Source organism: Rhinatrema bivittatum, chromosome 11 (genome assembly GCF_901001135.1).
Source record: "Rhinatrema bivittatum chromosome 11, aRhiBiv1.1, whole genome shotgun sequence".
NCBI lineage: Eukaryota > Metazoa > Chordata > Amphibia > Gymnophiona > Rhinatrematidae > Rhinatrema > Rhinatrema bivittatum.
The window spans coordinates 59635333-59650624 of NC_042625.1; the positions used below are offsets into that span (position 1 = coordinate 59635333).

General features: G+C 42.0%; 1 protein-coding gene across 1 annotated transcript in view; it reads left to right on the forward strand.

Moving 5' to 3' along the window:
- The window catches only part of NOS1 (nitric oxide synthase 1), a 364505-nt gene that overhangs the window by 324186 nt on the left and 25027 nt on the right, over positions 1-15292 (forward strand). The window contains 3 exon segments of the mRNA XM_029571229.1: positions 4552-4630; positions 7450-7643; positions 11039-11208. Coding sequence (XP_029427089.1) covers positions 4552-4630; positions 7450-7643; positions 11039-11208 — 443 coding nt within the window.

The following is a 15292-nucleotide window of genomic DNA, read 5'->3' on the forward strand; positions in this document are numbered from 1 at the left end:
CCTTTGTTCTACCCTCTGTTCTCTGTCTTTTATCCAGTTACCAATCCACAATAGGACACTATCTCTAATCCCATGACTTCCCAATTTCCTGACGAGTCTCTCATGCGGGGGGGAGGGGGGGCTTCTGAAAATCCAAATACACTATATCAAATGGCTCACCTTTATCCACATGTTTATTTATACCTTCAAAAAAATAGGTAAGGTAAGACTTTTCTTTGCAACAACCATGTTAACTATCTCTCATTAAACCATGTCTTATCTATTTGGTCACTAATTTTGTTTTTAAGAATAGCTTTTACCATTTTGCCCAGCATCGATATCAGGCTCACAGGTCTGTACTTTCCTGGATCACCCTTTTTAAAAATTGGCATTTCATTGGCCACCCTCCAGTCTTCCCGTACCATAGCTGTTTTAAATCTTAGGTTGCAAATCACCATAAACAGGGCTGCAATTTCATATTTTAGTTCCTTCAAAATTTGGGGTGAATATCATTCTAGCCCGATGATTTGTTATTCTTTAGTCTATCAATCTGAGTTATTACATCCTCTAGTGTCACAGTGAGTTTGTTTGTGTTGTTCAGAGTCATCACCATCAAAAAAGAGAAGAGGCAACTGAGAGAGGATATAATAGAAGTTTATAAAATTATGAGTGGGGTGAACCAGGTAAATAGGGAATAGTCATTTACCCTTTGAAATAGTACTAGATGATTTAGAAAAGCAAACATTTATCCTCTGGGAGTGAGCAACAAGGAATGGATTTACTCTTTGGGATCTGGCAGGTACTTGTGACCTGGATTGGCAAGTGAACTTGAAGGACCTCTGATCTGATTCAACATGGTATATGTTATGCTCTTATGATCTTATTTCACAGAAAACTTCCCAACAGAAATGCATTTTAGAATGGAAAAAGTCCATATTCAAATGGTTTGTCTGGGTAAGTTTAGGACTTTGGTGAACAAACCACTGGATTTGAATTTCCCATTGCTCCAACCACCTCTGATGGTGGTAATTTTTCAGCTCTATAAAACTTACTCAAATAAATCGGAGGCATTCTTAGGCAGGGCTAACTTTCAACAGGCCTCTGAATGGAAAGGATGCTCTGGAACCAAGGGTCATGGCATGAGAGCTAAAGGGGTAGATTCAGGAGTAATCTAAGGAAATATTTCTTTATGGAAAGAGTAAAGGACACATGAAACAGCCTCCTTGTGGAGGTGGTAGAGACAAGAAAGGTATCAGAATTCAAAAGAGCATGGGATAAGGACAGGGGATCTCTGAGGGAGAGGAAGAGATCATAAAGCTCAGCAGGTGACATGTATGGGCAGCATGGACTTTATTGCCTGTCATGTTCTGTGTTTCTGTGTAAATATCCAGATAACTTAACTGGATAACACTGATTTTCAACATCATCCAGGTAAGTTTGATCATGTTGAACAGCAGTCTTAAAGTTATACAGACAAATGTATCTGGCTATATTCAGCAGAACACTTAACCAGCTGCATTCTGCTGAATATCCAAATAATGTGGTCAGAACTTCATCCAGAAAAATTACCCACTCGCTGGCTGTCTGAATATGGACCTCAAAATATTTGACCACACAAATAATGGAGGCTCAACTATACTGCAAAAATATGTGTTCCTTTGAGCCTGATTAAATCGTTTATGGACAGATGTGGGGCTTTATGGAACAAAAATTTCCAAGTTGTTCAATCTGATTAATCAATTTGGGGATTTTCCAGCAAAGAAAACTGATTGCATGAACAGTCTGAATTTGGCTCTTGGTTAATATCCTATTATGTAAGCACCATATCTGCAAATATGTTATATGTTATAAAAGAATATTATTACTTACTGGGTTCATTGTCTCCCCAATTGTACCTTCCTCTAAAACAATGGTTTCCAAATCTGTCTTGGAGGACCCTCAGCCAGTCAATATGATTTCTGCTCTTTTTTTATATCGGCTATTTTGTTTGTGGTAATATTCTGTGAGTTGGTTACAGTCAGGGGCTTATTCAGTGTATTCTTTTGAGGTTATGGAGCTGCCCAGGAGCCTGTTAATAATGTAGAATAGTTCTTTGGTGAGGGTTTTTACTTTTTTATGGTTTTGCAGTAGTAGACCATTTTTGTTTCATTTTTTTTCTGTATCTTTTAATGAATAGTGCCCAGTCTATTCTGTTGTCTTGTTTTCCAGATTTTCTCCATTTTCTTTCCTGCTTTCAACAGATTTTTTTAATGCCTTATGTTTTCTGTAAATCATGGTGTAGAATGGTTATTTTTCAGTGATGCTACTTGGTCCAAGGTCATCTTACAAGGTTTGTTCCAGTAGTGGACTAGTTTATCAACTGAGTCTTCTTGGAAGGTATTTAGTTTGGTGCTTAGAATGTCATTAAATTTGATAGCATCAGTTTTCACTCTGTGTTATGGGTTTGTTTTTGTGATATTGTGTCTTTATTGGCTGACAATATGTTGAGTTCAAATGTGATCATGGAGTGATCCAGTCAGTCATTGGGTTGGTTCCAAGTTTGTGGATATATCCATGCACTTCCATGATGCTGAACATGAGTAGCAAGTTAATGAGGTAGGTGCACAATTAATTTGTTACAGGCCTATTGTATGGGTTGAGGATAGGAAGTTAGAGGATGCATTGTGTTTTGGGTTCTCAAAATGCCAGTTGAAAACTCCAAATATCAGGAGGTGAGGTGTGCCCAGTGCTAATTGGTTAGTAGATCAATAAGTTTTTCATTTATTTTGTTTAGGACTGTTGAGGGGTGATACAGAAGTAGAAGACCTAGTTTGTAGTGTTGTCTTAGTTTCACATATAGTCCTTCTCAGAAAGTATTGTTTCTATTTTTAAAACCAGTATTCCAGTACTCCAACTCTTTTGTGTAGCCTAGGTTAATGACTGATTCTATATTCTAGTGCAGTAATGTTGTGTAGGGTAGATCCTTCATTCTCAGTTAGCTAAATTCTATTATGAAGACCAGATATGAAGATTTTTCAATTAGAAGATCATGAATGGGCTGGGATTTGTTGACTAGTGATCTGGTGTTGAAGTTCATACATGTAGTCATTTTTCTTTTAGTTGGTTTTTCCACATTCTCTTCCAGTATGATTGGTATTAGATGCTACCTGGCCACTTTGGGTAGCCAGGTAGCCAACTTTAGTTTTGATGGGGTGGTGTTAGAGTATCTTCCTTTATCCGTGATTGTGTTGATTTTGTTGAGTGTGTCATGAAGAGTGATAAGGTTGTGGGGCCATTGGAGTTGTGAGTTAGTTTGTGCTTCGATGAATCAGGATTGAAGTATTGATCCAATCATGCTGATTGGATTAGGTGAGGGCTGAATGGTGCAAGATTGTCTGGAGAATGTAAGATGCTTAGTCTTTGGGTTGTAGTCCTAAGGAATATTGGCTGGTAATTATGTTCTCATGGGAGAAGGGGATATTATTGTATGGATATAGTGTGTCTATGATCATGTAGATTGCATTGATCTGGAGCAGTGGTCCCCAAACTTGTCCTGGAGGGCCACCAGCCAGTCGGGTTTTGGGATATCCTCAATGAATATGCATGAGATAAAATTTGCATGCACTGCCTCCATAACATGCAAATTTTCTCTCATGCATATTCATTGTGGATATCTCAAACACCCGACTGGCTGGTGGCCCTCCAGGACAGTTTGGGGACCACTGATCTGGAGCCTCATGGTGTTGGTTTTTCTTTATGTCTCTCTTCGTGGGTTGTATCACAGTTAGAACAGATAAGTGGTTTCTCTGAATTAACTGTATTACAGATCACATTTAGAAAATTAATGTAATTTCTCCAAAGAAGAGTTTACTGCAGTTAGAACTTATAAATGTTTCTCTTAATGAGAGCTGTATTACAGTTAGAACAATTAAATGTTGTCAGTGGATGAGAACATTTGAGTTTTGCGTCACAGTTAATACAACTCCTGATTGGGAGATGTATTATATATAGGATATTTAACTGATATCATTCTGTTTGGCAGTGAAGTCATTTTCATATTGTTTCTGAGGGCTTCCTTATTAGCTTTTGGTTGCTGCAACTTTTAAAGGTGCATCCAATGGAACATACCATTTGCTGTGGACCTGAGGCATCAGGCCTACTGCCTAGAGGTGTACAGCATTGGCAGTGAAGGTGTGGGGGTGAGGCACTGAAAATGCCATTCCCACAGCTGAAGCTGGTGCTGCTTGACTCAGTGGGGGGAGGAGGAGGAACATCTGAGATTGCTTATGAGGCTTCCTTTCTCTCCCCTGCTGATGAGTGGTGCCAGAGATTTCTGAGAGAGTGATGAAGATGCTGACTGGGTCACCTGGCTGAAAAACAAGATAGTCCATGTGGCTTTTGAGATAGTAGTGAATAAACAATTTCTTTAAGACTAGTGTCAACCTTCCTATTTCTAGTGCACTTCAGTGGTAGAATCCATGGCAACGGTTCATGGTAAATAGATTTGAGTATGAGGATGAAGGTCTTCTATCTTTCTGAAATTTACACTTGATATTCTTGTTTTCACTGTACTTATTTTAATTTTATCAACAGGTCTCTATAGTATTCACAAAAAGAAAGTCTACGGTGCTCGTCTTTTGTCTCGGCAAAACTTGCAAAGTCCAAAATCAAGGTAGGCCACGTTTCAATTTCCAGCTTTCACATTTAGTGCTGCTCATTCCTTTCTTTCCTCCTCAGAGTTGTAAGTAGTTAGAGACATTTCAAGATCAATAGTCAAAGGCTTTATATGCAGGTAACATTTGGAGATACCTGCACAAAAACCAAGATTTCAATATCACTCCCTGCTCACTGTATTTATTTTGTGCACATAAATCATTGGGTAGACAAAATGTATCTAGATAAAAAGAGGTGGTGTTGGCGGCATTACAGGGGTGGGAGCTAAATCGTAGCAGGTGAGCACACTGAGGAGGTAATTTTCAAAGAGTTACACACATAAATGTAATATACTATCGTAGCAATTTTCAATAGCCACATATTTCAGTAAAGTGCACTTTATGTGGGTAAATCCTATGGACAATTCAATGGCATATATTGTAACAATTTTCAAAAGCCCACTTACTCAAGTAAAGTACATTTACACGTGTAAATCCCAATTTTAAGTATGTAAATGCTTTTTAAAATCAGCCCATATTGAGCACGCTTCAGTCAAAGTTAAACACACAAGTTTGGTTGGAAAAATAGCTGTCTTAAAGTTATCCAGGTAAAAATATGCATGTAACTTTTCAAGGTACATTCAGTGACAGACTTTTGTGCATACATCTTACTGAATATCCAGGAAAACTTATGAACATATTTTTATCAGGACAACTTACCCACTTGTCGGGTTTCTGAATATTGACCTTTCTGTGTGACACCTGCAGCTGGATCCTAAGCTAATGCTCAGGTGGGCACCAACCTGGACATTACAGACATTACTCCTATTAGAGAACACTAAGTCGAGTATTACACCATCCTTCATCTACTCATCATTCATCATTTATTTGAACAGAGACCCTTGAAAGGCAGCCATTATTTCAGTATTGCGCATATATTCTGCATATTCTGCAGAAAGGATACTCCAATCTACATCTGGCACATTAAAATCTCCAATGAGCAACTTCCTCCTTCTTTCTCACCTTTTGGATGTCTTTGATCAGATCTCTATCCAGTTCTTCCATTTGAGTCGAGGGCCTGTATACCACATCAGCGTAAATGGAAGCACCGTCTTCTTGTTTTAGGATAGCCCATAATGCTTCTTTCCTATCCCACATCCCTTACATTTCATTTGCTTGGATATAGTTTCTATCTTCCACTCTGTTTAGGATACCCCATGTTTTTCTCAAGGGTAGTAACTGCCATTCCTTGCAATTACCACCAAGCCTTATGATAAGGGTAGTAATATTTACAATCAAAACTAAGCAACTGTCAAACCCATAAATTACTGCTAGCAACATTTTTACTGGGTAAGGAGCCTTCTTGATAATTCAGAGAATGCTTATTAACATTCTTTGCTTTGGGACTTGGCTGTAGAAACCATCCTGTGCTTTTTAAGAACATAAAAACATGCCATACTGGGTCAGACCAAGGGTCCATCAAGCCCAGCATCCTGTTTCCAACAGTGGCCAATCCAGGCTACAAGTCCCTGGCAAATACCCAAAAACTAAGTCTATTCCATGTTACCGTTGCTAGTAATAGCAGTGGCTATTTTCTAAGTCAACTTAATTAATAGCAGGTAATGGACTTCTCCAAGAACTTATCCAATCCTTTTTTAAACACAGCTATACTAACTGCACTAACCATATCTCTGGCAACAAATTCCAGAGTTTAATTGTGCGTTGAGTAAAAAAGAACTTTCTCCGATTAGTTTTAAATGTGCCACATGCTAACTTCATGGAGTGCCCCCTAGTCCTTCTCTTATCCGAAAGAGTAAATAGCCAATTCACATCTACCCATTCTAGACCTCTCATGATTTTAAACACCTCTATCATACTTTTCCCATATGTTTTCTTGAAAATTCAGATAATGCTGCTTGACGTTCTTTGCTTTGGGTCTTGGCCGTAGAAGCCGTCCTGTGCTTTGTCCTTTATGTCTGCATGCCAGTACTCCAGACCATAAAAGTCAGGGCCCATGTTGGTTGTTGTCTGTATCCAGTTCCCCTTCCCCCACTATCAAAGTGGGGAGCGATGTTGCAGTTGCATCAAAAGGAAAAGAAGACCATGGAGAAGGACCATTGCTGGTTGGCAAGAGTATTGATGGGAGTGGGGTAGATATAAATTAATTTACATAAGAGAGTGTTTGTATGGAACTAGTAAAACTGAAAGTGGACAAGGCCCTGGGGCCAGATGAGATTAATCCCAAGATACTAAAGGAGCTCAGAGAGGTGCTGGCGTGTCTATTGAAGGACCTGTTCAATATATACTTGGAGACAGGAGCCAACCAGAAATATTAGAAATAAAAGCTGGAAGGGAATCAAGAAACAGTAACATGATCTGAAAACATATACAGGGGTGAGTGTATTTTCTTGGCTTGGGAGGCAGCAGCATCTTTGGCCTCAGGGCATGGAAGAAGGCATCATCAGAAGCGTCTTCCACCTCATTGAAGCCCAGGAGCTGGGTCCTCACTAAAGGGAGGATGTATTTTTGGTCCTGACTGGGACCTAGGAGGAAAGTAAAAGTGCAGGAGATGGGGAGAAGGAAAGGGAAAGCAGAGAGGGAGAAGGGAGGGAGAGAAGACAGTCAGAAGGTTGCACTGGTGTAAGGTGGGAGTATGCACTCTCCAGGAAAGTAATGCACTCACTTTGTACTTCCAATGGTCCTAACCCCCTCAAAACAAGAGGCAGGAGTACATGGTGCATGAGTCCTGGGAGAATTGTAGGATACTTGTGTAAATGGACACGTAATTAGATTATATGGAGATGATAAATATTAAAACATAACATTTCTTTCTCTACAGCCGATCAACAATTTTCTTGCGCCTTCACACTAATGACCACAAAGAATTGAAGTACCTGGCTGGAGACCATCTGGGAGTATTCCCGGGCAACCATGAAGACTTGGTCACTGCCCTGATTGAGCGGCTGGAGGATGCACCCCCAACCAACCAGATGGTAAAAGTGGAGCTGTTGGAGGAGCGGAACACGGCTTTAGGTAAATAGAACAAAAGCAAAGAATGCCAACGATAGCCAATGCAAAGAATGCCAATAATAAAGATAATTATTATTTATGTAATAGCATAAGTACACAGTGCCACACACACAATGGCTATTCCCCAAAGAACTTACAATCAAAGGAGTCTATTTACTAAAGGTTTTCTTCCATTGTGTTTCTATGGGAAAATGTTTAGTAAGTAGGGTCCTAAGTTTCAGCCCAGGAAGGTTAAAGTGGTGGATTGGGATGGTCCCCAGCTCTGCCTTTTTATGCTGACACTGTAGCACAGCAGAAATACCCAGTACTAGGGATGTGAATCGTGTCCTCGATCGTCTTAACGATCGATTTCGGCTGGGAGGGGGAGGGAATCGTATTGTTGCCGTTTGGGGGGGTAAAATATCGTGAAAAATCGTGAAAAATCGTTAAAAATCGTTAAAAATCGAAAAATCGAAAAACCGGCACATTAAAACCCCCTAAAACCCACCCCCGACCCTTTAAATTAAATCCCCCACCCTCCCGAACCCCCCCCCCCCAATAACTTAAATAACCTGCGGGTCCAGCGGCGGTCCGGAACGGCAGCGGTCCGGAACGGGCTCCTGCTCCTGAATCTTGTCGTCTTCAGCCGGCGCCATTTTCCAAAATGGCGCCGAAAAATGGCGGCGGCCATAGACGAAAAAGATTGGACGGCAGGAGGTCCTTCCGGACCCCCGCTGGACTTTTGGCAAGTCTCGTGGGGGTCAGGAGGCCCCCCACAAGCTGGCCAAAAGTTCCTGGAGGTCCAGCGGGGGTCAGGGAGCGATTTCCCGCCGCGAATCGTTTTCGTACGGAAAATGGCGCCGGCAGGAGATCGACTGCAGGAGGTCATTCAGCGAGGCGCCGGAACCCTCGCTGAACGACCTCCTGCAGTCGATCTCCTGCCGGCGCCATTTTCCGTATGGAAAATGGCGCCGGCCATACACGTATGGCCGGCGCCATTTTCCGTACGAAAACGATTCGCGGCGGGAAATCGCTCCCTGACCCCCGCTGGACCTCCAGGAACTTTTGGCCAGCTTGTGGGGGGGCCTCCTGACCCCCACGAGACTTGCCAAAAGTCCAGCGGGGGTCCGGAAGGACCTCCTGCCGTCCAATCTTTTTCATCTATGGCCGCCGCCATTTTTCGGCGCCATTTTGGAAAATGGCGCCGGCTGAAGACGACAAGATTCAGGAGCAGGAGCCCGTTCCGGACCGCTGCCGTTCCGGACCGCCGCTGGACCCGCAGGTTATTTAAGTTATTGGGGGGGGGGGTTCGGGAGGGTGGGGGATTTAATTTAAAGGGTCGGGGGTGGGTTTTAGGGGGTTTTAGTGTGCCGGCTCACGATTCTAACGATTTATAACGATAAATCGTTAGAATCTGTATTGTATTGTGTTCCATAACGGTTTAAGACGTTATTAAAATTATCGGACGATAATTTTAATCGTCCTAAAACGATTCACATCCCTACCCAGTACCCTTACTGTCAAACCTAATAGTCCAACTGTCAAACCTAATAGTCCAACAGTGACCAGTCTGGGTCATTTGGAAGTATCTGCTAGATCCTTGTAGGAAAGACTATTCCATGTTACTCACTCCCAGAAGTAATAGGTGGAGACTGCCAAATCTATCTGGCTAATTATTATTAAAGGCCTGTCCTCCAGAAAATTGTCCAAACATTTTTTTTTTAACTCAGCATGTGATTAGACACATGCCAGAGATGTGGTGTATGGAACAGAGAACTTAACATTTATATAAATTGTATTAAGCTGTGTTGCTGAGCCAGTCTTCACTTGAGCAGGAATACTGCTTGCTGGGTGACTCATTCTATTAAAATATATTGGAAGGAAACAGGATTTCAGGAAATGTCCGCTGTACCAGAACATTCTAAGTATCTTCATTAGAGCGGGGTTCCACTGCACCTGACTTGGACATCTCCTTCCTCTGCTCCAGTACATGCCAACTCTTCTCCTGCTGCCCAGCCATGGCAATTCAGTCAGTCTTTCCTCTTGCAGCAGGTCAGCCCAAGAGAAGACAGCCTCATTCTCTCAATACTTTCTGCACCCCAAGTACTCAAAGTAACCGTGAAAACAATGCAATACTTGACATGAGAGCAGTAATGTCTGATTTTGTGTGACACACTTTTATGCATATTATTACTTTGTGAAACCTGATATTCTCTAACAGGCCAATTCAGAATGGATTGCAGGAGAATGGGCGCTCGATCCCATATTTAAATGAGAGGTCGTGCTAAAAGGAGGTGCTAGAGACAATTACATGCCCCTAGCACCTCCTTGACCCCAGGAGAGGTGGCTCTGTCAGCGGGTTCAGGAAACCAACGTTCTCCTAACCGGACCGGCCAGGACATTTTTCTTTATATATATATATTTTTACATTTTTAATATCGCTAGGATATTAAGTCAGAGGGTGTGCAGAAAAGAAGTATTTTCTGTTTTTCTGTACACTTTTTTGGGCGGATTGGCCGCATATTTTACTTACAGAATGCCGGGTGACTGACTAATAGCCTCATCAACATGCATTTGCACGTGATGAGCGCTATTAGTTTTCCGGGGGTTTGGCCACACGTTTTTGAGGCGCTAAACCCCTTACAGTTTAAGGGGGTAATAGATGCCCCTTGAAAACACGTGGCCAAACCCGTGTTAAACAGTGCGCAAGGCCCAGCACACTTTACAGAATTGGCCCATAAGAAAGTATTAGATACTTTCAACCCATAGTCAATTAAGAGATTCAAATTTGTACATCTTTGACAGATTTTTTGCTGTGTTTCTGTACTCGCAATCAATATGTTAATGAGGTTCTGTTCTTATCTTGCTAAGAGGGTGTCTCACTTGCCTTCATGTTATGTCAAAATTGCTGAGCTTTGCTTTACAGTTCTCACATGAACCAAACCCAGAGAAGTGCCTGGGCGCTTGTCGGGAGAGCGGGCGCTCAACTCGGAGCGCCGGCTCTTCCACACCTTTTATTAAATCGGCCTGTAAGAATTTAGGATCTTTAGTTTGGGAGTTAGGCTCCTAACTTAGCCATTAGAAAATTAACTAGGGCAGACAGCATTAATTTAGGAGCCTAGTTTCCCTATATTCCTAAATTTAATACCCTAAAACGTTGGTGGCTACAGGGTTAAGTTAGAATTGGCATTCAAAGTAAAGTGCTTAGCACTTATTTTCAGCATTAGACACCTAATTTAGGGCCATAAATCTAGGAAAATGACTAGCAGGCCTCAGTTTAGCTTGAAAATTGTGTCTCTTAAGTTCAACTGAAAATAGGTTCCTAACTTAGGTGCATACATTTAGGGGCTCAACTTTTTTTTTAATAATGGCCTCCTATTAAATATATTTACTTTTAATGTTGGGTCATGTTGTGACAGGTGTTATCAGCAACTGGACGGATGAGGACCGTATCCCACCTTGCACCATCTTCCAAGCTTTTAAATATTACCTGGACATTACCACACCACCCACCCCTCTGCTGATGCAGCAGTTTGCCTTACTGGCCACAAGTGACAAGGAGAAGAAACGGCTACAAATCCTAAGCAAGGTGAGCACAGGCTTGTCTTGGTCTCACATAGCACCTCCCTCTCTGTTATTTCGCATTCTGGCACCCCCTTTCCTCATGAGATAGAACTGTTATTTCTGAGTATCGCATATCTTACCAATCCGTGCATTTTTCTTTGTTAGTATAAAGTAGGTACCTAGGGGCCAATATTCATATCTGGGAACTCCCCGGATTTGACTCAGAAACTCCGGGTTTAGAGCCCTATAGCAGGAGATGGAGAAGGAGAAGACTCAGAGGTGAAGGAGGAACCCAGGGTGATAATGTAGAAGGAAGGAGATGAGGAGAGAGGACAGGAGAAACCGTGAAAGCAGAGCAGGTAGAATAAATGGGGGAAAAAAGCAGTAGGAGAGAGTAAAAGAAAGAAGAGAAAGTATCAAAGTATCTGCTGCTGAAGGAAAGAGATAAGGAAGGAAGGAAGAGATAGAACTGAAATAGAAAAGAAAAAGGAAGGAGGACACCAGAGAGAGAGAGAGACACAGAAAGGAAAAGAGACAAGGACAGAGAATAAGAAGAAAGATGCTGAACCAGAAAATCAAGCCAGAAACGCCAAAGGTTGGAAACTATTTCATGTCTGATAGAGAAAATACATTTAAAAGAAAGTTGTTCCCAGGGGCAGGGGGAGAAGGGAAGAGGGATGGAGAAAGAGAGAAGTCTATACAGGATTTAACCTCTCCCTACCCCCAATAATCTCAGGCTGGGCAGAACTCAGAAGATCCCAGATATGCCAATATTCAGAAAGGAAGCAAGTGGACAAATTATTCAGCTAAAGTTAGCCAGATAACTTGTCCCAGATAATAAATATACATGCATAACGTTATCTGGCTACATGTAGTTATCCAAAGCTATGTTTGAATATAACCGGTTAGGTTTTAAAGTTATCCAGGTTCATGAGGCCTGATAACTTGGAACTTAACCAAGTATATTCAAAAGTATATATCTGGCTAAATGTGATGGCTATTTAAAAAAAAATGTTGTTTGTGGGCCTCTTAGCCTGATTTCCTCCCCCCCCCCCCCCCCCCCACACACACACTCAGTAAAAAATTCCTCTGACTGCTCAGCCCCCACCCCCACCCCACTCCCAGCCCCTCCAATTGCTATTTTAAATAATTTCTCTTTCGGCACCAACATCCCCTCTCCCCTGATGCCTAAAAGAAGTTTCCCATCCCACCCAGTGCCTTATTAAACCAGGAGGCCCCCATTTCTAGTGTCCAGGTTGGGGTCGGCTGCGATCTCAGGCGCTTCCAGTGTTGCTGCTGCAGTGGCTTACACTTCCAGCATTCTGGAGATGCCTGGGATCGCAATCCCAGTGCTGCAAAGAGGGGGGGGGGGGGGGGTCCCTGGATTGAGTAAGGTATTGGGTGGCTGGGAAGGTTGGGTGGGACTGGGGTGGGAGAGGAGGGGGCGGGGGGAGATTTCTTTTCAGCATCGGGAGTGGTGAGGGGAGGAGCAGACCAGCACTAAAACTGAGAAATGAATCTGTCCTTTAAGGAAAAAAAAAAACAATTGGAGGGTTTTCAGAGGCAGGGGTCTTTTTTTTAAATATTGAGTGGGGGGGGTGGAGGGGGAAGGGAAGCAGGTTGGGAGGCTCACACTCAGCATTTTCCTTTAAGTGAATATTGTATTTAACACGCTACTATGTTTTGAGTATAACATAATATCCACATAAGGCCAGATAACTTTACCCAGTCCCAGAATACCTCCTTTTTATCTGGCTAAATTATAGCTGCATAATGATTGAGCCGGTTGTAATTTGTAATATGTGCTCCAGATAAAGTTGGTATTTAGCTGGATAACTTAGAAGCTATCCCACTAAATGCATCTCCTAAAGTTTAAAGCAGTTTTTATACACTAACTTCGCTTTTCAAAGATAGAACACCTTTTTGTCTGCAAAATCCCTGAATCTTAATAAAATGCTCATATGTTTGAAACTCTTTTACATACTACGCATAAGTATATGCATCTGCCTCTCTCTCTTGAAATATAAATACAACCAAATGTAAGATGTCACTTTTTATAAGATATGTACTTTATATACCAAGAGTAGAAAAGAAAACAAACAAAAATCTACAGTTTCAAGATAAATTCAAAATATTCATGGCTATGCCATGGGCTAAAAAAATGTTTATGCCCAGAAGAATGCTTGTCAGATACTATGGTACTCATACAGTATATGCAGCAGCAGCATGGAAAACTATCCTTTGCCACAGTATGTAATTGTAGGCAGAGCCCCTGGTTTCCTTTGGCAGATTTTTCGCGATTCTGTGGCGGGAGTTAGCAAATTCATTATTGTGCTATATTTATAGCAGAATGGTGTTTTGACAAAAAAAAAGGGGGGTGAGGGGTGATAGTGGGCAGCCGGCCGCACCGCACACTATTGCCCCACAGCGCTGCGGTGCTGCTGACGATAATGTGAAAAACATTATTGCTCGCAGTACTGCCGGGAGATAACTCCGCCCAAACCCTGCCCACGCTCCTTCCCTTCCCCTAATTTGAATAAAACTGCCGTGATGCGACCAGTATCACGTGCGGTAAGGCCTTATCGCATGTGAAAAGGCCCTACTGCACATGATACCGGCACATCGCAAAATAATAAATGACCCTGTAAGTCTTTCCCTAATGGGGAGCCAGTGAAATGCATTAGGAGTGGCCTAGGACTTAATCTTCTTGGGCAGCCAAATATTAATCTAGTCATCAATCATATTCTGCATCACCTGAAGCCACTGTCATTGTCACCCCTAACAAAATCCCATTACAATAATCAAAAATCTGCAGTACCAAACCTGAATAATTGACCGAAAAAAATCAAATTCAACCAACCTCTGGTTTTCTTAGTTGTTGCAATTTCAAAAACACTTTTCATAGCATCAACGAAATGTGACCTTCAAAAGATAACACCATCCTACTGTACTCCCAGATTACGTATCTCCGACATATTGACACAAATAGTCTTACCCACTTCCAACTGTAAAACTTCTGTCAAGCTCAGCCATAGTAAAGATCATTCATTCTGTCTTGGCCTCATTCAAAACTAATTTATTTTCCATCATCCAACTCATCAATATCTTTAATCCTACCTACAACTTGCCCAAAGATGTCTGTAAATCTTTTCCCAATGGGCATATTAATTGCCCATCGTCTGCATAAATAAACCCTTGAAGGACATAACTTCCAGGCCGATACAGTACAGTGCGCTCCGATGGAGCACACTGTTAACTTGCCCTTGGACGCGCGTTTTCCCTTACCCCTTATTCAGTAAGGGGCGGAAAACGCGCGTCCAACCCACGGCACCTAATAGCGCCCTCAACATGCAAATGCATGTTGATGGCCCGCGCGATACAGAAAGTAAAATGTGCAGCCAAGCCGCACATTTTACTTTAAGAAATTAGCGCCTACCCAAAGGTAGGCGCTAGTTTCTGCCGGCACCGGGAAAGTGCACAGAATCGCATGCACAGGCGAGTGGCCTGTGCGTGCGCCGGGAGAGCGGGCGTTCGTCCGCTCTCCCACGGACTTTACTGAATCGGCCCGTTCCTAATTAATTGGCTAATGGCTGCATAAAAATTTTAAAAAGTAATGGGAACGCAGAAACCCCTGCGGCAACCCACAAGACCTCCAACATCAAGTCTTTCAAAAAGAACTAATCCAATCTAAAATTTGCCCCCACAAACCCAAATCTCCACAACTTTGTAGTAAATCTTATGATTGACCAAGTCAAAAGCACTTGATAGATCTAAAAGAAATAACCCTACCGTTTCTCCCTTATCCAGATTTCCACAGATCAAATCGTTCAACGCAACCAATACTGTCTCTGTTCTATATCCAGTACAAAACCCTGACTGACTTTCATCCAATATTCTATTCTCTTCCAAATATCCAGACAATTGTGCAGCAATCGCCTTTTCCAACACCTTCGCCAGAAAAGGACCGTTTGCTACTGGACAATAATTAACGCAATTTTCCATATCTAACCTCATCTTTTCCAATGGCGCCAGAAAAACTCTTTAGTTTGTTTTTACATGATGCAATACAAAATTCCAGCGATATTTATATACCTACAGTACCTGAATCT